General features: G+C 57.4%; 1 protein-coding gene across 4 annotated transcripts in view; it reads left to right on the forward strand.

The window, feature by feature from the left end:
* STK40 (serine/threonine kinase 40) overlaps positions 1 to 20,019 on the forward strand; it is a 37,855-nt gene extending 17,836 nt beyond the window's left edge. For all 4 annotated transcript variants that reach the window (XM_061412500.1, XM_061412499.1, XM_061412497.1 and 1 more), the window contains 10 exons: positions 1,892 to 2,011; positions 3,835 to 3,920; positions 4,209 to 4,352; positions 6,378 to 6,605; positions 7,380 to 7,432; positions 12,754 to 12,869; positions 15,401 to 15,545; positions 15,683 to 15,802; positions 16,260 to 16,344; positions 17,711 to 20,019. In XM_061412500.1, coding sequence (XP_061268484.1) covers positions 1,900 to 2,011; positions 3,835 to 3,920; positions 4,209 to 4,352; positions 6,378 to 6,605; positions 7,380 to 7,432; positions 12,754 to 12,869; positions 15,401 to 15,545; positions 15,683 to 15,802; positions 16,260 to 16,344; positions 17,711 to 17,932 — 1,311 coding nt within the window. In that variant the 5' untranslated portion in view covers positions 1,892 to 1,899 and the 3' untranslated portion in view covers positions 17,933 to 20,019. The remainder of the gene's footprint in view (positions 1 to 1,891; positions 2,012 to 3,834; positions 3,921 to 4,208; positions 4,353 to 6,377; positions 6,606 to 7,379; positions 7,433 to 12,753; positions 12,870 to 15,400; positions 15,546 to 15,682; positions 15,803 to 16,259; positions 16,345 to 17,710) is intronic.
* Positions 20,020 to 25,103: the final 5,084 nt, after the last annotated feature.

A 25,103-nucleotide genomic window follows, 5' to 3' on the forward strand; every position in this document is an offset into this window, starting at 1 on the left:
ACGAACTGGAAATTCGTAAAAGAAATTCTGCATATAACCAGGAAGTATGTAAAACAAGTCCAACTTCATGAATAATTAAGGAATTACAAATTTAAACAATGATATGCTTTTTAATATTCATGAGATTGGCGGCTTTTTAAAATATGGAAATGCTCCTTCCTGATGCAGGTTCTGGGAGTTGCTTCCCCACACCACCGAAGGTCTGTATATGGCCACAGTCTCCCTGAGAGCAGCCTGGCAGTGTTTGTCACACGCTTTAAAAATACGTGCCCCATTTGACCGTTTCTTGGAGTTTATCCTGAGGGAGGCGGGTATGCCAAGATGTTATAACTGCTAATAAAAAATACAAAAAGTGGAGAGAATCTCAAAGTCCATGAATAGGTATGTGGTCTGATAAATCATGACATATTCTTACCAAGGAGACTCTTTCCAATGGTGCTACAGAAGAACACAGGGATGCTACAGAAGACGGAGGGATGTTAATAAGATTTTTTTTATGACTTTATGAGATACATTATACATACCATAAATGTACCCTCATCATACTGATATGTTTTAGGTGGGAGACAAGAAATGCTTATAAATGGTGTCACAGTGGTCTAAATTTCCGTAATTAGAACTGTAAGCATACACACACACACACAGAGGAAAGTCTGCTTGAATATTAACAACGATTATATCTTGGTGGTAATATTATGGGTGTTTTCTAGTGTTTCTACAGGAAACATCAGTTACTTTTTTAAAAAGAAAAAATTATAGAAGCTTAGGCTGAGTGTTCCCACGCCGTCCGTGTAAGAGTAAAGGCTGCACTCCTAACGCGGCCTTCACCCTTAGATCTGGCCTCTGCTGCCCTCTCTGGGCCCTCTACCGCCACTCCCTGCCTCACGCCATGTACTCCAGCAACACAGGCTGCTTGGAGTATGTTGCTTCCGCGCCATTTCTTACCGTGTACGTTTGCACACGCAGGCCCCTCGCTCTGGAACGACCTTGCCTCTTGCCCCGCCCACTCCAATATCACTCCTCAGAGAAGTTTTCCCTGAGCCCCTGCACCTGCTCTGGGCCCAAAGCCTCAGGGCTGGGCAGGCGGCCTTTCCTGGTCATCCCTGGGACCGTCTGCCCTCCTGTGTGGAACTCCACTGTGTACACCTCTCTCTGCCCCACCTCCAGGACACTGTCTTCACGAGAGGTGAACTGCAGAGAGCTAGAAGGAGCAACTCCTTTTTGTTTTTTTAGATCCAAGTCGAGGTTAATGTCTTCCAGGATCTGGTTCCCGTGTCCCCTTTCCTTTTAGGGGAAAGCGGTATTTGAGGGGAAGGCCTGGTTGCTCAGATGGTGAAGAATCCACCTGCAATGCAGCATACCCAGATTCAATCCCTGGGTCAGGAAGATCCCCTGGAGAAGGGAATAGCAACCCACTCCAGTACTCTTGCCTGAAGAATTCCACGGACAGATGAACCTGGAGGGCTGCAGTCCATGAGATGGCAGAGAGTCAGATGTGACTGAGCGACTAACACTCACTTTTTTCACCTCACTTCGAGAGCATTCGCTCCAGGGCCAGCTCTCTGTCTCAAGAAAGCCCAGTTGGCATCCGCACAGAAGTCAGTGTCCTTCTCTCTGCATCTGACTGGTCCCTTTGAGGTGGGCCAGCTGCCCACCTCTGTAGCCAGGACCTCCACCTGGAGTGCCTAATTAATCTGCAGTAAAGGAGGCATGGTTCTTTGTTACCAAGAACCTTCCATGCTCCTCTGGGAGACGCAGGAGGTGGCAGCAGCCACAGAAACAGCAGCAGCCACTGTGTGACACACCCCCAAGTCAGAGCCTCGCAGGCTGGGTTAGCGTAAGGAAGCTCGCTGATTTGCTCAGTGAGAAGGCTCTTTTCTGTCTCGTCTAGAGCTGAGAATGAAGCGGAGAGCATCAGACAGAGGAGCTGGGGAAACGTCGGCCAGGGCGAAGGCTCTAGGAAGTGGGATTTCTGGAAATAATGCCAAGAGAGCTGGACCATTCATCCTGGGTAAGCCTCTGATGGCTAGGTGAGTGGGGGGCCGGGGCAGCACCGTCTGACCTTCGGACACAGCGCAGCGCTGCACCCACCCCAGTGCGGGGCCCTGACCAACCCTCTGTTGGAGTCTGTTTATGAGAGTGGAAGGTCGCTCTGCACCAAGAGCTGTTGTTGCAGTTGTAGCTCACCAACCTTAGAGTCAGCTGAGAGCTGGACAGTCTTCCCCGAGACAGTCCTATGCGTGCCCCCAGGATGTTGCTCTCAGGAAGCAAACAAGCTGTCTTAGAACCCAAAGTCCATCTTCCAAGGCGCTTCTCTGACCATTCATAGAGGGCACAATAATTTTGCAAAACATTTGGTACAGCTGCAAACTTCTTATAAAATTGGCACCAAAATCCTGTAGAACCGGATGTTCCCAGTGGTCTGGAAGAGCAGCAGGGCCTTTCTGCATGATATTCGAGGCCCAGCAGCTCCAGACTGCATGCGTAGGGTTGCAGGTAGGGTGGGTCCTGAGGACCCTGACTCTCCCAGCAGCCAGAGATTGGGTGTGAATTTTGCTTTGGCACAGCATCTTGAACTTATGAGTACAGGATAGTTCCAGCTCCAGTCACTCGGCAAATAGTACATGGAGCCTGCTACGTTCAATAGGACATGGAGCCTGCTACGTTCTGGTCCTGTGCTGTTTATCAGGGATGTAGCAGTGATTAAGACAGACAAGTTACTGGGGAGCTTCCTGGAGGTCCAGTGCTTGGGACTCTGTGCTTCCACTGCAGGGGGCATGGGTTCAATCCCTGGTCAGGAAACTAAGATCTTGCATCCCACATGCCTCCAGGCACAGCAAAAAAAAGAATTGGGCGGGACAGTTGGTTGGAGACACACTCTGAAGCTAAAACTAAAGACCATAAAGTTAAAAAAAAAAGACAAGTTCCTGCCCTCACGGAACTTAACATTCTAGTTAGAAAAAGAAACAGTAAACAACACTGAGATCACCTCAGGAGCCGGGGGAGGGGCCTGGCCCTGAAGGCAGCAAACAGGATGACGTGAGACTGAGGGCCAGAGAGACTGGAGACCAGGAAGGCTCTGTATGCGGAAGGGACGTCGGCTCTGACAGGCGAGGGTAAGAAGGAGCAGCCATGTGAAAAGCAGAGGGAAAGCATTCCAGACAGAAGGAGCAGCAAGTGCAAAGGCCCAGAGACGGGGAAGGGCTTAACCTCAGGAATTAGAGTCCAGCAGAACTGGAGTGGTGAGGAGGGGTCGGGGAAACATGATCCATTGAAAGCTGGACAGGAACCAAACCATACAAGACCTCGGAGGCCAAAAGGTTTCGATTGCATATTGAAAGCAGTGGAGCGCTGTTCAGGTCTTTCAGCAGTGCAGTGACGTGGTGACATTACCTGATTTATGCTCTGAAAGCTCAGGGCGCTGTCACAGACCAGTGAGCAATGTACTTCTCCAGAAGTACAGAAGTTCCCAAAAGCTGATATACGGCCGCATCAGACTGCCCAGGGAGCCTGTTCAAGGGATAGTTTCCTGGCTCACCTGGAGCTGGTGATTCAGAGGGCCCAGGTTGTAGCTGGGATCTGCTTTTAACCCATGCTCCTCGGAGATTCTAGCACACACCTGGTGCTGAGAGAGTATAAAAACCAGATGTGCTCAGATGGAGGCACACTCAGTGCTCCACTTTGGGAGGCGTGACCATTTTCTCAGTGGGTGTGAGCCCTGGTGTCCTCCAGGAGAAAAGATCTAGCCAGAAGCCCACGTGGTGGCATGATGGCTCGGTGCCATGGTGGACAGGGCGCCTGAGAAGTAAAGCCAGCGGCTTGTCTGTGCCACAGGTCCCCGTCTGGGCAACTCACCTGTGCCAAGCATCGTGCAGTGCTTGGCGAGGAAGGATGGCACGGATGACTTCTATCAGCTGAAGGTAAGTGAGGCACAGGGCGTGGGGGCCGGGGGCCCCAGGGCCCCGTGCCGGCCCGGCTCCTCCGCCCTCCCCTGTGAGCAAGAGCAGCACCACTTCTTCCCGGGGCCCCGTGTGAACATCACGTTGCCTTCACGTCAGGAAAAACCATTTCGCTTCTTCCACACACATGTGGGTGGATGTGCCGGGGTGGCATGGGAGGACCTGAACCCCTGCTTCTCCTGTTCTAGTCACTCTGCTTGGAAAAGTAAAGGTTGTGGGGTTTTGCTTTTGTGTGTGTGCCTTCCTAAGATCCTCACCCTTGAGGAGAGGGGCGACCAAGGAATTGAAAGCCAAGAGGAGAGGCAAGGCAAGATGCTGCTGCACACCGAGTACTCCCTACTCTCCCTCCTCCACACGCAGGACGGGGTGGTTCACCACCATGGGCTCTTCCAGGTAAGTGGCACCTCTCCCGCCCCCACCCCGGCTGGCCCTGCTGGGGCCACGTCGCACGCACGAGCTCTCCAGCCTCCCTGCATGCAGAGCAGCAGGACTTCCTGGCCGGCGGCCTGGAGGTCTGGTCACAGCGCTCCTGCCGTGATGGTGGCCGCCTAGCGGGAATGCACCCGGCTTGCAGGCTTTCTTTGAAGAGCCGCTTTTCCGAGAAAAGAGGAAAGCAGGAAGTTATTTAAAGACAAAGGCTCTTTCTAGCTATGTGGTCAGGAATCGGCCAGGCCAGGGTGGGAGGGAGGGCGATGAGGAAGGCGGGGCGGGGAATTGTGGATCTCTGTGATTGCTTTTGGTCCCAGTCCTGCTGCCTGCCTGGACATTTCAGCATCTGCAGCAAGGATCCCTGGGCCCCGTTCTCAATGTCCCAGGTCCCTTAGGAAAAGTACTGATTAGCAACTGGTACCCTGAAAAGAGCCTTCCCCGGTGCAGAATTGAAATTCCGTCTCCAAAAATGAAATGAAGAACCAGCACTCTGAATGCTGGGGGAGTGGGTCCTGTTGACGGCCCCCTCGGAGCTTCTGCAGCGCCTTCAGCCCAGACACGCTGGCCAGGCCCACGCATGCTTGATGGGCTTGGTGTCAGGGAGGGCGCACAGGTTTTGAAGCAGGCAGTTCTGAATTCAGGTGATGTGACCTCGGGCAAGTCACTTCCCAAGCCTCAGATCCCTCATCTGAGAGCCGTGATGACTGCCCACCTTGTATGGTGCTGGGAGGGTGAATGAGAGGGCAGAGAGCCCTGAGCTGCCCAGTTACACACATGCTCGTCACTGCTGTTATTTCAGGCAATAAAAGCTCCTTGTTGGCTTGACTTCTTGAGGTAAAATAAGTGGAAAATGCCTCCCACCCCCACACATAGACCCCACCAAGGTCTTCATTCTTAGATGTGCACTGAAAGGCACCTCTGAAACCTTGTGTCCCTTAAACATGAAATCAGATCGGGGGTGATGATGATTTCTTAGTATTTCATCTCTGGGAGCTTCCAGAGCTTGGCCTTGGTGTCTGTCATTTTGGATAAGAGACCCTGAGTGGTGAGAAGCCTCTCTAGAGTCCTCTGTGTACCAGACACTGTGCTGGGGCTCTGGGGAAGGCAGAATGAAGGGTGTGATCTGCCCTGGGAGAGGAATGTGGAGTTCCGTCCCCGGGAGCTTCCCAGCCTGCTGTGCTGGCATGGAGGCCTCCTCGAGCTGCTGGATAAGAGTCCTCCTGTTGCGCCGTGTTTCCTCTCCCTTGGCATAGCTTTTTAGCAAGGAAAATACATCCAGAACTACCACCCTTAGGGTTGGCAGCAGTGTCAGCTTACCAAGCCCTGGTTCATCAATACCCAGCCCAAGTGCTTACTACATACTTGGTATGGTTGTGTTTTCTCTCTACACCCCTGTGAGATAGAAGTTGCCAGGCCCCCTTTACAGATGAGGAACTAAGAACTTGGAGAGGTTAGCCGAACTTCCCCAGGTCCTGCAGCTAGGACAAGGTGGAGCCAGAGCCTGAAACCAGCCATCAGGGCAAAGCCGTTATATGGCCCAGGAGTCCTGCATCCACGCGAAAGCAGTTGCCTTGAACACACGGAACTCTTAGCTCCCACCATCGTGGACATCGGAAGGAAGTTTGCTTGGTCATTGCTGGGCTCCCTGGGAGAGCTAAGGGGGATGGGGGCCCTGGGGCCCTGAGGGTGCTGCCTACACATGGCGCTCAGAGGGCTGCCAGCACACTGGGCTCTAAGTGCCAAGCCCTGACCCATATGCTTTGCAGTAGGACCGGAGCCTGAAATCTGACCCGCGCTGCTTCAGCCTGGGCCCTGGCTGGGCCTGGCACTGACGCAGAAGCGGGGCCGTGGGGTCCTTGCCACCCAGATGTCAGGCCCCCACCGCTCACACACATGCAGGCTTGTTCCAGGCTCCAGTAGAGCCCCAGGCCCCTGGCCCTGGCCCTGCTGGGCCCACGGCCAAGCCCCGGTCTGCGCCCTTCCTCCCAGGACCGCACCTGTGAAGTGGTTGAGGACGCCGAATCCAACCGAATGGTTAAGAAGATGAAGAAACGCATCTGCCTCGTCCTTGACTGCCTCTGCGCGCACGACTTCAGCGACAAGACGGCCGACCTGATCAACCTGCAGCATTACGTCATCAAGGAGAAGAGGCTCAGTGAGCGGGAGACCGTGGTCATCTTCTACGACGTGGTGCGCGTGGTGGAGGCCCTGCACCAGGTGAGGCCCCACCCCGCGGCTCCCTCCTCTGCCGCGGAAAGCCGTCCTCGGCTGCCACTGACCGCAGCAGCTCTGTGCCGCCCTCGCCCAGTGTGCTCTGCAGCTGGGACGTCCAGAAGGAAAGCGGCTGGATACCACACCTGAGGACACAGTGCCGCAGGCCTCAGCCCACGATCCTGGGGCGGTGCGGGCAGCCCAGCAGAGTCCAGCACAGTTATGTCCATCAGTTGAGAGGCTAGGGGTGAGATACCCACTGGGGGCAGCCACAGCCTATCTCTGAGCCTTTCTTAGGGTTGGGGGTGTCAGGAACCCCGAGGTTAGGAGAGCCTGGGCCGCCTCCAGACACACAGCTTCTGTGGGCTGAGCCTGCGATACTCAGTCATCAGAACTGTGAGAATTCACCTCTGACCCCAGATCTAGGCAGATGCTTAGGATTTGGTGGTGGGGGGCGGTTGCTTTTGGCTTTTTTTATGGGATGTCTGATGGAGGCAGAGAGAGGAATGGTTTTCTCCGTTGGCGGCTGCCTTAGTGGAAGAAAGAACTGGAGTAAACACCTTAGACGGGGCCGAGACGGCCTGGGCTCACGTGCTGCCCAGTTCATGCGTGTGGTTAACGAGGCCTTAGAATGGTCCTCGTCTGTCCCTGGCTTGCAAATCGAGTCCCAACCTAAAGAGGCGTGTCTTCCTCCACACGTGGAGGGCCCGCCCCTCACAGGCCGGGCGCACTCAGGCTCTGATCATCACAGTGCAAACCGCACGCCTGTTGCTTTTCCAGAAGAACGTCGTGCACAGAGACCTGAAGCTGGGGAACATGGTGCTCAGTAAGAGGTGAGCATCGCTTTGCTTCCATGATGGAGCCTCCGGCTTGGGGCAGGCCACACACTGTGTCTGCCCAGAGCCCTGCGTCCCCACGGGGAGCCTGACTCCGCCCAGCCCACCTCCCCCAGGAGCCCGGGCCCGGGGATGGGATGCCTGCTTCTGTCCTCTGCTGCAGGGTAATATGGTGGTTGCTCAGAAGGAGAGCCTTGGGAAGGTCTTTTTCAGTGGTCTCCCTAGTCCATTCATTTGTCATGCCCAGTGGGTGCCCAGTAAATGACTATTAAAAACAGACCAACGGGTGACGGAACGACAGATGAGCAAAGCAAGGCTTTGTCACTGGACAGGTTCCCAGGAAACAGACTCTGAGATGTGTGTGCAGGACGTTTCCTGGGCGCACGCTCGGGGAGGAGGGGGCAAGATTGGGCTGAGGGAGAAGCTGAACTCTGGGCAGTCACGACAGGGCCTCCACCTGGAAAGGCAGGTAGCCCTTCAGACGTTCCGCATCAAGTCAGGGAGCGCATGGCCCTGTACCCCGGCTGCAGCCCGCCACTGAACTGCAGGCTGTGCCCGGGGCATAGCTTAGGGCAGGGCAGCTTCCTTTGGCTTAGAGGACTTCCTGGAAAAGGATGACTTTCCCAGCAGCAGGGAGAGAGCACCTCCCTACTGGAGGGGATCTGGGCGGCTCGCCCCAGCATCCTCGGTGAGCCAGTGGCAGAGGGACATCACATGAGGCCCCGCCCCAGGCTCTCATCCCACTCAGGTAGAGGATCTGGGCCCCTTCCGAGTAACCTGGGGCAGTGGTCCCCCCACCTCTTTGGCACCAAGACCAGGTCATGGAAGATACTTTTTTCCACAGACAGGCATAGAGGATGACTTTAGTTCCACCCACCACTCACCTGCTGCTTCCTAACAGGTCACGAACCACCACTGGTCCAGGGGTTGGGAGCCCCTGATCCGGTGCAGTGGTAGATACACCAGCCACGACCCCTGATCCGGTGCAGTGGTAGATACACCAGCCACGCAGGGGCCCAGGTCTGGCGGGCGGAGCTCACAACCTGCATGTCACCACGATCCTAGAAAGGTGGTCCCCCGATCTCCCTGAGCCTCTCACCCTCACCTCTCTCAGTCCCGGTGTTAAAATGGGTCAGAGAGCTTACAGATGGCGGGCCACACACCCCTCGTGGCAGAAGTGGTGTGGTGGGGGGATTTGTCCAGAATGTCGTTGCCCATCCCGTAGTGGCCTGGACCCACTATCCCTGTGAAGTGGCCAAAGCCGCAGTGGTCACAGGACAAGGAACTCTGGGGAGGGGCCTGGGGCACCAGACCTGGCAGTGCCAGCCCCAGGCCCTCCGAGCACAGCCTGTCTCCAGCCCCACCCAGCGCTGGCGCAGCAGACAGCCTTCCTGGAGCTCACCGCCTGGTGGGGGCGACCGGGGAGCAGGCGTCACTGTACTGAGGTCAGTGTGCAGAGGACGGAGGGGCCGAGACTCTGGCCGTCTCAGTCAGTTCCTGAAGGACGAGCACAGGTTTGCCAGCCTGAGAAAACAGTGAAAACCTGGTCCCGGGAGCTGTGCAGGGAGGAGGGAAGGTGGGAGTTCCAGGGCTGAGTGAACCCTTGAGCAGCCGAGAGAGGGTTAGAAACCCGGGAGGGGCGGCCCCGGGGGTCACACCCAGCTCCCCGCACAGCACTGCCGCTTGGTTACCCTCGAGTCCCTGAGCACGCGCCCCTGTGATTATTCACCCGTTCCATTCGTCGTGTATTGAGAAGCTGCTGTGGAACCAAGCACTTTGAGTTTCTGCATCCTCATCTGTGGAAGCAGAGATGATTATGCTTCCCTGCAGACACTGGGCTTCCCAGGTGGGCTAGTGGTAAAGAACCCACCTGCCAGTGCAGGAGACATAAGAGACACGGGTTCGATCCCCTGGGTTGGGAAGATTCCCCTGGAGAAGGGCATGGCAGCCCATTCTGGTATTCTTGTCTGGAGAACCCCATGGACAGAGGAGCCTGGTGGGCTATAATCCAAGGGGTTGCAACGAGTCAGACATGATGGAAGCAACTTTAGCACGCATGCATGCAGATACTGGCTCCAGACATGAGACTACAGGGTTTGGCCCCTCGTAAGCGTGCCTGATGCGAGCCAGCCAGGCTGCAGGCCTGACGTGCTCTCCCTCTGGAGATGAGGCCCACTATGTGGTAAGTGGCCGGCAAGGATGTCCCATGGAGCCCCAGCCCCAGCTAGGTGATGCACGAGGAGAGGCGGTGTTGGAGAGCATAGACCATCCCAGCCCTGGGAGTGCATTGTCTTCATGTTGGGGGACTGGGTCCTGGCCCGCTGAGGGACGCTGGGTGCCATCAAGGGCTTCTGCGGTGCTAATCAGACCAGCATCACAGGCCTCTTTGTCTCCATTGGTGGTTTAGCTACCGGCTCCCACTTTTCCAGGGCCCCTAGGTTCTGAGAATATAGTCAGAAGGTCCTACCTGTCTTGAGTAATGCCAGCGTTGCTATAGCAGCTCTTTCGTGAGTGTGTGTGCGTGTCTGTGTGTGTGTATCATGTGCGTGCGTGCGCACCCATCGGTGTGTTTTCTTGGGACTGCAGAGCACCCACACCTCATCAGACCCTGTTCTTGGCAGCACGTTCTCTAATCCGATAATTCCTTTGCTGCATCTTGGGCAGACAGATTCTGGCCGCCTCTCACTTGAGTCATGGGTGCCAGGAAGGCATGGGAGGTGCTGCGGAGACCTGTGCTGACTGCCCAGCTCCTACTCCCAAGTGTCCACAGGCACACCCCTCCCCGCTTGGGGCCTTGCTGTCATCCTTGAGAGTCAGGGGTGGGCCTGGAAGAGGTCCAGCCCCCTCTGCCTATCAGGCCAGGCCCTAACTCCAGCTGGAGAGGCAGCAGACAAGCTGGAAGTGCCCAGCACATCAGAGCGCTCCCAGGGGAGGAAACAGGAGAAGGGTTTGCAAGGCAACTGCGACAGCAAGCTCCCCGGCTACGGATGAAGGGCAAGGGTTACAGTCCCCTCTTGGGGTTACGTGAGGTTCACCGTGGGTTCTTTGTCCATCCTCCTTTCTTTCCGCGTGGGTGCGTTTGCACATCCAGTTTCCTAGAAAATGAGACACACTGTGGTAGCCCAGAGGCCATAGCTGAAGGGTGACTCACTGAGCAGGCCCTGCTGACCCCGAGCCCCCTCCCTGCACCCCTGCCACCCTCGCCCCTCCTGCCAGGACCAGCCTGGGGGGTCTGGGCTCCCCGGGATCAGTGCTTCGCTGACCAAAGTGATGGTGGCAGAGCAGGGAGCGGGGCCAGGCATCGGGAGGGCTGGAAGCAGACTGTGCGGTTTCCTGTGGGAGAGGCTCCAGCTCAGCCCTGCCGGCCTGCCCTGCAGATTCTCAGCCGAACTTTCCTCGAGCCCAGCGCGCGGAGGGCTGCCCACAGGGTAGAGCAGAAGGCCAAGGCGGGCAGGTGCGCTCCAGGGCCTGTCGTTGCAGGGTGGCTCCTCTCGCTCGCCGCCTCTGCACAGTCTTCCCCCGGGGTCTCCAGGGGTAACCCGTGCCAGCGGTGCCCCCGTCTGAGGATGAAATGTACTCGCAGCTGGCCCTGGTCGTCAGTCACTAGTTGTCAGGCCCTGGATTCAGCGCTTTCCCTGGGATCTTCTTGTTAAATCCCAACACAGCCCTGGGAGTTAGGTGCTGATATTTTCCGTTTTACAGATGAGAAAATTTGAGGTTTAGCAAGAAATTAAATAACACGCCCAAGATCACCCAGCCAGGCAGGGGCAGAGCCAAGACTGGAACCCAGGGATCTGACTCCCAAGCCCACCAGGCTATCCCCCGAGTTGTCCTCCTCCCAGTGTCTTGGGCCTCCGGCTGCCGTGGCCAGCTCTGACCATGGAGAAAAGGCAGGGTGTATGCTCTGTGGGGCCCTTGTGGATGAGAGGCCTTAGCAGTCCCGTATTCAGGACAGTGACGAGGGTGGGTCCAAGCGGGAGCAGTTCCACTTCTTGACGTGACCTGTACCCGAGACCCTTCACCACCCACCGTCTCGGGCTCTTGCCACCCTGGGGGCCACCAGGCTGGTTTCTGTGGCATGTGCCAGGGCAGGCCTGTATGGAGAGCGAGAGTCAGCATTTCCATTTGGAACACCGGGGACAGAGCGGCCTTTGTTCTTGCACCAAGCCCTTGCCAGCAGAACTCCCCGAGAAAGCTGGAGGGCTCTGGGAGCCTCACGCACGAGGCCCGGTGCAGCTTCCCTTCCCACCGTCCTCCCAGGCGTCCCTGACCAGCCTGCTGACGCGGGAGCCAGCACGCGGCCTTGCTTGCCTGGGGGTAGAGAGGCCCCTGCCTCCCCACACCACCACCCCACATCCCCAGGGGTGGCAGACTGCATCCCCTCTGGGCCGCTGACTTTTGTTCTCGTTGTGACTTCCTAGAAAGGATCAGAGCCCAAAGCTCTTCTCACCACAACTCTCAGGTGGGGGTCTCTGGTTTTCTAGTCAGTGCAGAGTCTCCAGTACCAGACAAGGGGTGAGTTAGCTTGGATGGAACGGAAGGGAAAGTCAGGGGCTGGGCACCATCCAGGGACCCCGTGGGCACCTGACCAGTATCACTCAGGGTGCAGACTCTGGGGGTCAGACAGACCTGGGTTGGATCCTGCTCCTCTGCTCACTAGCTGTGTGACCCTGGACAAGTCCCTCCGCTTCTCTGGGTGTCCTAACTGCATCCTCTGTGGAGTGGGCAGTGAGAAAGTCTCCATCATAGGCTGTTGTGAGGCGTGAATGCAAACAGCCCCTGCTGGGCACATAAGCCCAGATAAGGGTCTGCTCTCAGTACGCATTAGTGTTTAGCACGGTCAGTGATAATGTGATAGTACTTAATCCTAAAAGTGATGACTGAAGGAATCAGCCCCCGGGGGACACAGTGGTCCTCAGGGAGGCCTCCAGGACTCTGCCGGACTTCCTCATGGGTGAATGAGGGAGCTGAACTACACCTCCAGTCCCTCCCAACCTAGATACTATGTGGGGTGGTTTGAAGAAATCTCTGCAATTATTCCAGACCCTAAGCTGTAGCCCCAGGACTCGGGAGCACCCTGAAGCTTCCCTGGGCAGAGTGACTTGGGTCCCTACGGGGACAGCTCACCAGATGTCAACCCCGGTGACTGGCCTGTGTCCACACCCCCAGTGGCACTCCCCACGCAGCCCCGGGGAAGACAAGGCAGGCCAGGGGAACAGAAGAGGACGCGGGTGTGGTTCCTCTGCCCTGGGACAAGGTGGGGGGCAGCCGGGGGTACAGACACCGAGGTTTGTTCACTCTCTGCCCACCCCCCCCAGGACGCATCGGATAACCATCACCAACTTCTGCCTCGGGAAGCATCTCGTGAGCGAGGGGGACCTCTTGAAGGACCAGCGGGGGAGCCCTGCCTACATCAGTCCAGACGTGCTCAGCGGTATGTGCGCGGCACCAGCAGCAGCCCCTGGGCGCCTTACCCAGCCAGACTGTATCTGTGCCCCGGGCAAGGTGCTGGGGCTCCAGTGGTGGCCCAAACCAGTACTGCCCATCCAGGTCCAAAACGTGGGGTCTCATGGAGGAAGATGGCAGTCAGCACACTAATTACTCTGAGATTAGTGCTTGGAAGGACAGAAACGTGATTTCTGTGAGTGTGAGGAATAGGCACGCGAAGGCCTTGAGCTGTATCTTGAGAATAATAGGAGCCCACTGGGGAGGGGGTGTGCCTGGGCAGGGGCAGCACCACATATGTGAGGAGTCCCCCGAGACCCCCGAGGTTCCTCTCAGAAAGTTCAAGGGGAGACGCGTGGGGGCCCAGCCACGCCAGGCTCGGCAGAGGCCCTGTTGAGAAACGTCATCCTTGATTTCAAGTCCAAGAGGACGCCTTTGAACAGGTCTTCACAGAGGTTACTGTGATGAGACTTGCATCTCAAAGATACCACTCCCTTTGTCTATTTGTTCATCCGTTTATTCTGCTGGTATTTACTGAGGGCCTGCCATGTACAAGGCTCTGTTCTAGACACTTTGGATACAGCAGTGAACAGACAGACAAACACCCTGCCTCCACGGCTGAGACAGGTAGCAGCGCCCAGAACAAGTCACTTACGTAGCTACCACCTTCTGATCGTACCACTGGTGCCGGAGGCTGGACTGAGCCATGCGACAGGCATCATCTGTCTAAAACCACACAGCTACCCCACGAAGTAGAATTTTTACAGATGAGAAAATTGAGGCTCGGAGAGACCAGACCTCTTGTTCAGTCACAGCTAATAGTTCACCAGAAAACTGAGGCACCCCGCTCCGCCAGGGCTGCCTCTGCCCAAACCCACGCTCCTGTTTCCCCATAGGCTCCTTTCCTTTCTCGCTTATCCTTTGCCAAACTGAGGTTGCTCTGTCCTGATCGCTCCAGCGGCCCACCCCCGCTGCCATCCCTCCATTGTGACGGTTCCAGGGTTATCTCCGGGGCCTGTTGTCCCCAGCACTCACACGTGCCTCCCTCCTCACACTTGTCACCTGTCTTCCCAGGGAATAGGCTGCTCTCACTTGCCACAACCATCTGCAGTCTCCTTGGAGGCCTCCTCCCAGCTGAGGGCTCTGCTGGAGCCCCAGGCCTCTCACAGGACATGGCAGAGGGCAGTGGTGCCACCTCCTGGGCCTGGAGATCGGGGTGGAGTCACAGTGGCCTCTGCGAGAAGGATCTGGGTGCCAGGGGTGTACCCCAGCTCCCTGAGCACCCCTGCCCCACAGCCCAGCCTGGATACACCCTGCACGGCATCCGGAAGGCCTCCCTGCAGGTGCAGAGCCAGGAGGAAGGCCCAGGCCCCTTCCTTGGCCCATAGCTGTGAGGTGGGGTCTGTGACTGGGTGGAGGGGACGGGCTGCCTCTGGTGGAGTCTCCTCAGCAGCCAGGCCGGTGGTCTCCATGTGCAGTCACTCCCACCTGCTGCCCGAGGCCTCTCTCTGGCTCCTCCAGACAGATGCCAGTCTTGGAGAATGAAACAAAGGAGCTCCCCTGCCTCAGAGAGAGACCTGGACCGGAAGACCCGAGCCCAGGCTCTGAGACTGGCCTTGTTAATTACGCAGCTGTGTGCCTTGACCCTCAGCCCCGTCTCCGAGCTTCAGTCTCCTCCTGGGTTAAAAGCTGAAAGCAGTCCCGCCTCCCGCCGTTGTTAAGAGGACGAAGTGGGGTGACTCAAGTGGGTTCTGATCTCAAGCCTGCCTTTCATTGATTCTGTGTGCTAATAAGCACAGACCTCGGCACCAGGCATGACAGACAGACATGGCCTTGCCCCTGCAGTTCATGGCCTGGTTAATACCTGTGTGATCTTGGGAATGGTACTGACCTCTCTGGGCCTCTGTTTTCTCATCTCTGGAATCAGGATGATAATAGCCCCTACTTCCTTAGGTTCCCGTGGGATTAAATAAGCCCTTAACCTAGTGTGTGGCTTAATGAACCATAGCCAGCATTGTCATTATCAAAACAAAAGCTTGAAGTTCAGTGTTCCCTCAGAAGTCAGAGCTCAGGGAGAAATCGCCTGATGGTTAGAGCTCCCAGGAGAGCTCATCTGCTGACGGGGCTGGACCAGCGCCTGGGAGCCCAGGCAGAGCGGGGCAGAGCTGGTGCTGTGGGGAGGCAGCGTGAGGCCTGCCCCAGGGGTGGGCTGCACAAGGCCAGGTGAGACCCCTTCTCCTCATGGAGCATGTGAGATGGGGCATCCCCCTGTGGAGCCGGGTCTCCAGAGCACAAGCAGGAACCAGCCCGAGGAGTAAAGGAGGAAGGTGCCCTGCTGAAGCTCAGGACGGGGCCAGTGTGCTTGCTCTGGGAGGAAGCACAGGAGGGTGACCAGAAGTGAGGGTGCCCGGGTGGAGGGGGGTCCCCCGGGTAGGACTCCCGGGACTGCCAGGGAAGGGCGTGCAGGGCCGTTCTTCCCCAGCCCTGGGCTGAGCACACGTGTGTCTGTGCGCCCTGCAGGCCGGCCGTACCGGGGCAAGCCCAGCGACATGTGGGCCCTGGGCGTGGTACTGTTCACCATGCTCTATGGCCAGTTCCCCTTCTACGACAGCATCCCGCAGGAGCTCTTCCGCAAGATCAAGGCCGCCGAGTACACCATCCCCGAGTGAGTCCCCGCTCCCTGGGCGCCGGCCCATCAGGCTCGAGGGGCAGAAACAGCACGGGGAGGCTTGGCGTCCTGGGCCGAGACCTGGCACCAGCCCACCCCGCCTGAGTGCCCGCTGCCCCTCTCTCCTGCATCAGGGACGGACGGGTTTCTGAGAACACGGTGTGTCTCATCCGGAAACTGCTCGTCCTCGACCCCCAGCAGCGCCTGGCCGCCGCCGACGTCCTGGAGGCCCTCAGTTCCATCATCGCGTCGTGGTACGTGGGCCGGGCCAGAGCTGGGTCCTGCCCACCCGTGGGCACTGCCCTGCCTCCCCAGAGAGGTCGCCTGAGGTTGGGCCTGTCTCTCCACCAGGCAGAGTCAGGTCTCCAGATGGTCCTGATGGGCAGGGTTGGAGGACACAGGCAAAACTCAGGGTTGAGCATCTCCTGCGTGCCAGTCGATGCCAGCTCTAGGATGGGCCTTATCTCCCTGAGTTCTCACCACAGCCTGCAAGATAGAAGTTGCCCCCACTTACTGGGCGAGAAAGCTGAGGCTCGGAGAAGCAGAGGCAGTGGCATCAGGAAGGGGCTGTGGGTGCTCAGCCCAGGTCTGCTGACTCCAGCCAAGTCTCAGAGCAGTGGGGACTGGCCCTGCTGGGCTCCTGGCAGCCAGGCCGCGACAAGAAGGGCCAGGCTGCCTGGAGCCAGCCTCGCTCATCTGCCTCCCTTGCAGGCAGTCCCTGTCTTCTCTGAGCGGGCCTCTGCAGGTGGTTCCTGACATCGACGACCAAATGAGCAACGCAGACAGCTCCCAGGAGGTGAGTTGGGGACGGCAGCTAGGCCGTTTGGCCGAATCCTGAGGCACCAGCCCTCCAGGCAAGGCAGGTTGGGCAGGGTGGAGGTGGCAGCTCCTGGCAGGGCGCCGGGCCTCCTTGGCCTCTCCCCAGCCCTTGGAGCGGGAACGGGAGCCTCAAGTTCCTCTGCCTGAGCCGCCCGGGGCCTGCCTCGTGTCTGGCTCAGTTGGCAGTTCCATGGCCTGAGAGAGGGGCTCAGTTGGCAGGCAGGCCTCACAGTGGCCCAGCCTGGCCCTCCCTTGGCTTCCTCTTCCTGCCAGGCCCTGGCTCTGCCACACGCTGGCCGCCTATACGGCCGCGCTTGTCTACCCCTCTGACTCACAGGGTTCTCTCTCGCCCTTCCTGCTTTTCGTTTTTCAGATGATTCATTTTCTCCCGGTTTTCTCTCCTCCCGTCCCTTGCACTGGAGAAAGGGCTGAGCCGGGGGCAGGGGCCAGGCCCAGGGTGCCCGGCAGCAGCCGGCGGGTGATCTTAGGGTGCCCCCTGGAGGGCAGGGCTTGCTGAGCCCTGGGAGGGAAGCTGTAAGGACCCTCCCTCTCCGGGCCACCCCGGGTCCCACAGCAAGCACTGGACAGGGGGGACCAGGTGGAGCCAGCCCAGGACCACAGCAGAGCCCCCCGTCCTCGAAGAATTTCAGAACCCTGCCCCCGGCTCCCACCAGCTCCCGGGGCTGTTTAGCAGCTAAAAATAATCACCTCCAGCAAGCAGTGAGGGCCCCCAGTACATCTCATTCAATCCTCACTGCAGGCCTGTGCAGCCTGTGTTCTTATTTCACTAAAGAGGAAACAGGTTCAGAGAGGGAAAGTAACCTCCCCGAAGCCACAGGGCTCAGAATCAGCCACAGCCTGATTCCACAGCCCTGCTCTGCTCCGCCCCCGTCCTGCAATGGAACCTCCCACTTCAGTTTGTGACTCTGCGTGGCCTTCTCCAGGGACCTCAGCCTGGGGCAGGACAGGGAAACAGGTGCCCATGCACTGAGCACCCCAGCCCCAGGCCACTCTCTTAACACTTGACCTGCACTGGTCCCTGGGGACCTCGGGCAGGGGAGCATACTGCCCTATTGCACAGGGTGGGCACCAAGTCTTCTGAGGGAACGTGACCTCTCCCACGGTCAACGGGTTAGGGGAGGTCACAGGTCTGAGGGGCCAGCACGGCGAGGTCCAGGTTGGCTGGGGAGCTTCAGGGACCCCCCTGTTCTCGGCCACTACTAGATCGGGCCCGGGGGATGGTGCCTGGGGAAGGAGCCTCTTGGCGGGCCAGCTGACGCACCCCCTGCTCTTCTCTTTTGCACGTTCGCCTGTCGCTCGACCTGCCTGTCTCCGCTGTGAAGGCGAAGGTGACAGAGGAGTGCTCTCAGTACGAGTTTGAGAACTACATGCGGCAGCAGCTGCTGCTGGCCGAGGAGAAGAGCTCCGTGCACGAGGCCCGCAGCTGGGTGCCCAAGCGGCAGTCGGGGGCAGGGGTGCCGCCCGTGCGCCGGCTGGGCCACGACGCACAGCCTGTGAACCCCCTGGACGCAGCCATTCTGGCCCAGCGCTACCTGCGGAAATAGCAGCCTTGGGCAGGGGCACCGGCGCCCACCCACCACCTCGTCCTGGCCCCCAGCCAGCAGCCCCGCCGCAGTGCTGAACTCTCCCGGGCTGCGCCGGGGACAGGGCAGGGACAGCCCAGGTCACACGTGGGGTCAGCAGAGGTACCGAAGCTACCTTTTGGAATGATTGCTTGGTTGTTTGGTTTTTTTTAATCTGAGAAGCCTAGATAACTAATCTGCTTTTAATCGTAACGTTTTAATCTACCTCTGTCTCTTTAACCATGCTGTCTCTGGACTGAGTGAGGAGGAGGAGGGACCCCGCCCACCACCGACCCCCACCCCACGCCGACCCCCAGGGGGCAGCTGCCCCGCAACAGTCCACATAAGCTGAAAGTGCAGCTCGTCGCTGGCTCCCCACAGGAATGCCACTCCCCACTGCCCTCCCAGGCCCCTCACAGTTGTTTTCATCCCTCCCCTTCTGACCCCAGGCCCCTCAGTCCAAGCTTTGGAAAACTCTCACCTCATCTTAAGCGGAATCAAATATATTTATTTTTGTACTGAAACCAGCTTCTCTGCCATCTCTAGGTGGTTCGGCCCGTGGCCACTCGCTGCCCCCAGCCTGGCTGGACAGCAGGGGAGCCCACAGCCCCCAGTGAGCCCCTTCCTCAGCCCCGGGCTCAGAAGCCCCTTCTTGCCGGCCCCCTCCATCTCCAGCGCACCAGTCCCTCCTTGTCTCCGGTGATGAGGAAGCCTTCTAGACTGGCTTCTCTTTCTCCCAGCTCAGCTTCTCTGAGGTGCTGTACACCTGCATTAGCCCTGGTTTCCTCCTCCACCCTTCACTGTGGTACCGAGGTGACGCTGACCCGGATGGGAAGGGGTGCCCTCGGCCAGCTGTGAGCACGGCCGGCACCCCTCTGTGTTCAGAGAAGAGCAGGAGCATCTCCCCTGCTGCCCCTGCTTTGTAACAAAGGGTATCTCTCCCAGCAGACCACCAGGGTCGCCAGCGTCCTTCCTGGGGGGCTGCAGGGCTCCCAAGGGAGACCTGTAGGGACCGGGGGTCCCGCCTGGCTTGAGAACAGCCCCGCTGCCCTTTTGAGCCGAGATTTTGAAGTGGATGCCCGTCTTGCCAGAAAACCCTGTTCTCACCAGAATGCCCCCTCCCCGCTCTCCCGCACTGGACTTGGCCCTGCCCAGCGCCAAGCAGAGACCCTCCCCTGACCTGCCTGCCCCCCAGCCCCTCAGAGCAGCCGAGTGTCCCCCTCCAGGCCGCCTTGGGCCCTCGGCCCTGCCCTGCCTGCCCAGTGGGGGGACCGAGGCCTGCGTGACCTTGTTCCCCCGCGTGTGAGCTGCGCCCTCCCCAAAAGCTGACTCACTGTGAGTGACTTGGGCAAGGTCCCAAAAAACAAACAAACAAACAAACAAAAAAAACCTCCTTGTGCCTCAGTTTCCCCATCTGGAAAAAATGGGGCCACCTCTTGCCAGCAGTAGCAGGGCCGCCCACACCCCCTTCCTCCTCCCCCCCACCCCAGCACGTGGGCGCCTCGTGCCTCTGCCTCAGAGGGTCCGGGGAGCCCGCCTGAGCCCAGCACTCGACCCCCCTGAGCACCAGGCCGGCCCCCCTCAGCCATCCAGCTGCTGAGAGCCAGGGTCTGGGGTGGGGGTGGGGGTGGGATGCCCTCTTTTCTATATTTATTTCAAAAAAGAAGTCTCCTAAAGGAGTGGAATGCAGTCCGGCCCAGGGCTCCCAGCGCCCGTGACTGTCTTTCTGTGAGGGCCTCACCCGAGCCCCTTGTCCGGCAGCCCGCCCAGACCCTCCGGGCCCGCTCGCCTGGTGGTCCTTCTCCTTTTCAAAGCAATATGCTCCGGGTCCGCAAAAGCCTGTCAGACAGACTGGTCCCTTCCAAGGTCAGCCCACCCGTCTGATTAATTGCTGGGAAAGCAAACGAGAGGAGGCTGGGTCTGCCCTCACTGGGTGTCACACGCTGAGAGAAGTCCTACTGTAAAGAAACAAAAACGGAAAAAGTCACAAAAAAGTTTGTATAAAGTCATATTTTTGTACTACATGGGGACTCTTCCTGCATGTCAGCAATAAAACTTCCTGACCTGGAGCCAGCGTGGTCTGCATTGTCTCTCCCCTCGCCGCATCCCCGTCCCTCCCACCTAGCCAGGCAGAGCAGGATTCCTTCACTCTGGGCTCTGCCACCAGGTGCCCTGGATGGGTGCCCCACCCCCCGACTCCACCCCAGCAGCCGTTGCTCTCTCAAAGCAGGGAGGGGGCCAGAACCACCCAACATTCTCCCAGCCCGCTTTGGTCCAGCTTCCTGCCAAGTCCCAAGGGGGACTCTCTGCCTGGCTTGGCTCAGCCCCGACCTGTGCAGGAAGGATGTGTCCCGGAGCAGCTGCCACCAGCAGAGCATTGATCCTCTCTCACCACCAACCCCCACAGCTGGGGTGGGGGAACCCTAGCCAGACAGACCGCCCATGTGCCCATCCAGGGCAGCTGGGGTAAGAAGGGCCAGGCCAGGCTTTTTCCTACACCACCCTCCCCTCCATAGGAAACCAGCGGTGGGGTGCGGCCGGGGGGGGGGGGTCCTTCCTTCCTTCACCTAAATTTAGACTCTGCAAATTGAGCACCGAAGCTAGAGATGAACTGGTCCTGTCCCCAGCATCCCCCATAGCACACAAGCAGACCCACTTGTGTGTTCAGGAACCCATACAGGCCCAGGTCACAAAAGGAACAGCGGTCCATGCCAGAGGAACCCCTTCCCTGGCAAGTGTCCACACAGCAAGCAGGGGCGGCACCCCTCCAGGGTTCTCTGGGAAGGCCCTGATTCTCTGAAAGTTCTTCAGAGTGGGCCCCCAGGCCTCCACCTTGCCCTCCTCCCACAGCTACCCCAGCAGCCAAGCGGCCCCCATCTTCCTGGCCACTCCCGAGCCTACACAAATGTTCCCTTTTCCTGATCTGTCACGCTGTCCCAGGCCAGAAGCTGCCGGCACTCCCTGCCCACCCCGGCCACACTCAGCTCCACAAGCCACACCCCCAGGGCACTTATCTCCATCTCAGCCTCCCTCCTGCACCCCTGACCCCATCAGCCTCTGTTCTGAGCACAGGTATCACCTGGGCACCTACGTGTCAGGCTTACATTCAGCACCACCCAAGCAGCCGGACTCCTTGGCTCATTGAGTCCTCGGCACCTAGTACTGAGGGCCGCAGCTCTCACACCAGGACTGTTGTTTGTTGACTTAAACTTCTCAGATCCCCCTTTACCAGTATTTTGTGTGTGAGCCCTGAAAGCAAAGCCAGGAGGAAAGTACCAGAAAGGCAGGTGTGATCAACAGCCTCCTATGCGCCTGAGGGGTCAACCAAGAACCGAGATGTCCCCACCCGTGTTAGTGACTGCCTGGTCCCCAGTGTCCTTGGGGAGAGCAGCTTCAGAGAAAAGCCAGCGGGGAGCTGTGCCTGGCCATGTCCACCGGGTCTTCCCTCACCCCTTCCCCTCTTTATTTCCCATCATTGTGCTTGTCACAGCCTGTTATTACAAGATATGTGTGGTTAGTGATGATATCTGTCCCCCCCACTGAAATGTTGAGCTCCATGAGGGGTGGGAGGATTTCCATGTGTCCATGTTGGGGTGGGGAATTGGGGGCTGGTTATCACAATGATGGGGGTAGGGGGTGGGGGGGTGAGAGGGTGCTGCTGGCATTTAGGGGGCTGGGGCCAGGGACTCCAGACAACCCCAGAAGGCAGGCAGATTCTAATCCTGCTCAACACGAGTGAAAAAATGTGTTTATAATTACCAGAGCCAAGAATCTTAACACCATTTTATACATAAACACAGAGGACTTGTGTATCCATAATATACACTAAATTTTCTGGGAAGGCAACTACTGTGTAAAGTGGAAGAAATGTGTACTTTTTGTTCAGAACTTTACCAAGAGTTCACCACCATTTCAGACACTGACACAGTATCTCAGGTCTGCACCTTCAGCTGACACCTTCCTGGCAATTAATCAGTTCACAAATACACAACATTACCCTTTATTTCTTTTATATATATTATAGGACAAAAATTTATGTATATCTGTAAACTATATCATCTATATTAATTTAATTCTATAATTTAATTATATATTAATTTTTATTTGATTATATATTGATTTTAATTAGAGGTGGGTATATTAGCCATAAATTTCATTTCCAGAGCACAAAAGAAGCAATCGAAAGTATCATGGGGACTTCCCCAGTGATCCAGTTGTTAAGAATCCACCTTCCAATGCAGGGGACGCTGCTTCGATTCCCGGTCGGGAAACTAAGATCCCCCATGCTGTGGTGCAACTGAGCCCACATGCCATGGAGCCCACATGCTTGACTAGAGAGAAGCCCCCTACACTGCAACAATGGATCCCACGTGCTACAACTAAGGCCTGATGCAGCCAAAATAATAAAAAAGAAAATATCAAGAAAAGGCGGCTTTGGGTGTGACAGATGTGGAGAACCACGGCCTAGGACTGCCCTGTGGAAGACTGGTAGGGAACACGGACCTGAAGCTCAAATCCAGGCCCTGTTAATTTCCATTCCTGTGACTGCACACAGGACACTTGACCTCTCTGAGCCTCACTTTCCTTCTCTGTAAAATGGGAGTCACATATGTATACTTATGGCTGATTCACTTTGCTATTAGTTTCACAGCAAGAAACTAACACAATACTGTAAAGTAACTATACTCCAATAAAAACGAATTTTAAAAATGGAGGTCACACTACAAACCACAGGGTTAGTGGGAGGATTTGAAGGGTTGAGACAATCACAGTGCTTAGCAGGGCGCCAGATACCTAAAAGACACTCAACATCCCTAACCGTGATGACTCACATCCCAGACCCGCACAGTCCCTCTTCCCAGCAGCTGTCCCAGGTGCTGAGGAGGCATTCAGAGGGCTAGACAGGTCTTAGGAGGCCTTAAGTGAGTCCCCTTCTTCCCTCCACCCGAGAGCTAGGCAGCCCTTGAAGCCCCAGTGGGGTGAGGCCCTGGTGTCAGGAGCAGAGCAGCCAGGCTTGTCCCTACCTGGGCCCCTGGGGAAGGGGGCAGAGTCAGGCTTTGCCTTGGGCCCTGAATATGCCAGGCTTCCCAAGGGCCCTCCCAGAGGCTCTGAACCTCTCAGCCTTCTGACCACCCCTTCAGTTCAGTTGCTCAGTCGTGTCCAACTCTTTGCGACCCCATGAGCTGCAACACACCAGGCCTCGCTGTCCAATACCAACTCCTGGAGCTTGCTCCAGCTCATGTCCATTGAGTCAGTGATGCCATCCAACCATCTCATCCTCTCTCGTCCCCTTCTCCCACTTTCAATCTTTCCCAGCATCAGGGTCTTTTCAAATGAGTCAGTTCTTCACATCAGGTGGCCAAAGTACTGGAGCTTCAGCTTCAGAATCAGTCCTTCCAATGAATATTCAGGACTGATTTCCTTCAGGATGGACTGGTTGGATCTCCTTGCAGTCCAAGGGGCTCTCAAGAGTCTTCTCCAACACCACAGTTCAAAAGCATCAGTTCTTCAGCGCTCAGCTTTGTTTATAGTCCAACTCTAACACCCATGCATGACTACTAGAAAAACCATAACTTTGAATAGACGGATTTTTGTTGGCAAAGTAGTGACCACCCCTTAATACCTGTCTTTCCTGTGCTTCATCTTAGGAACACTCTGTGCCTCCCAAGGTGACAAATGTTTAGTCTCACAGGCAGACAGGACAGAAAGGCAGCTATCAAGCAGGCAGGTGGGCAGGCAGCAGGTCAGCCATAGGCTGACAGACAGGGAGGAAATCAGCAGGTGCAGAAGTGGGATGCAAGCCAGGCAGGCAGGTGACAGATATGCAGAGATCCTAGCCAGCATGACCGGAAAGCAGGTGCCTGGGCAGACCTACAGACAGGTTGGCGGGTGGGCAGAGGCAGGCGGAAAAGCAGATAGGCAGGGGGCCAGGAGGGCAGGGGGATGGTGTCAGGGGACCACATGGGCCAAAGGCTTCAGGCACCTCTCCCAGGGCCTTGAGGGGCAGCCCCCAGCTTCTCTGAACCCTCCGGGCAAGCCCGCCACTTCTCCCACCTGGCCTGGCTTGGCCACATGCCGCCCCCCAACCCCCTGGAGAAGGCAGCCCTCTGGGTACCTCTCATTGAGGGACCAGCCACCATCTCAACTCCCACCCACTCTGCTCCAACATGGCCACCTGCTTCGCCAGGGCTGAGTCACACCTGACCCACTCACACAAGTCACACACCAACCCAAACACAGACACACCTTCGTCTGTAGGTAGTGATACCCAGAGATCTCCATAGCACAGATGCGAGTCAACAGCTTAATACAAACATATCCAACATCTCACAGCCCCCACTCAGGCATGCACACAGACCCACATGGAGCACAGGTGTGTGCCATACAAACCGACGCACACTCGGGTTTGGCCGTACCCACACACCCGCCACACACCGATACTCCCACGGACAGCAGGCATTGAAATGTCAGTGCAACCCAAGGAAACCCACAGCCAGGGGTTGGGTTCTGGCCTCACATTTGCCCTCGCAGCCCAGTTTAACACGGTTGATCACACCCTCAGGGTCTTCCTCCCCTCTCACGGACTGCCATCTCCTGCAGGAGACCTGAAATGCAGCATCCAGAGCTCTCTCCTCTCCTGTCCCCTGGGCGACCTCAGCCACTCCCAGAGTGTTCAATCCATCCTGTGTATTGAGGACTCTCAAACACACACCCAGGCCGACCAGACTCCTCCGGGCCGCGCCTGTGTGTCTGATGGCTCCACCCAGATACTTATGGACCTCTCAAGTCAACCACCTGAAATGGAACTTGAATTCCCTACATCATGCTCCCCAGCCTGAGCTTTCCTCAGGTGCTCGGGCCCAATCCAAGCAGCAGTCCTCCATTCCTGCTTCCCGCAGTGCAGAGAGCCTGCCACCACTCCCATCAGCGTCTGAGCCTGGCTCACCTCCACCAGCGCCCCTGGTCCCAGCCCTCAGCCACTGCTGGCCTGGCTGGCTGCCAGCCAGCACGAGGCTCCCCCTCTTTCCATTCTTGCCCTGCAGCCCCTCTCCTACCCGGAGCTCCCCCGCTCACCCCCAGGACCTCTCCGAAGTGCGTCACGGAACCATGACACTCTCTGATGGAAACTAGGAAACATCACACTTGCAATAAC

The sequence above is a fragment of the Bos javanicus genome, chromosome 3, assembly GCF_032452875.1.
Source record: "Bos javanicus breed banteng chromosome 3, ARS-OSU_banteng_1.0, whole genome shotgun sequence".
NCBI classification, from domain to species: Eukaryota; Metazoa; Chordata; class Mammalia; order Artiodactyla; family Bovidae; genus Bos; species Bos javanicus.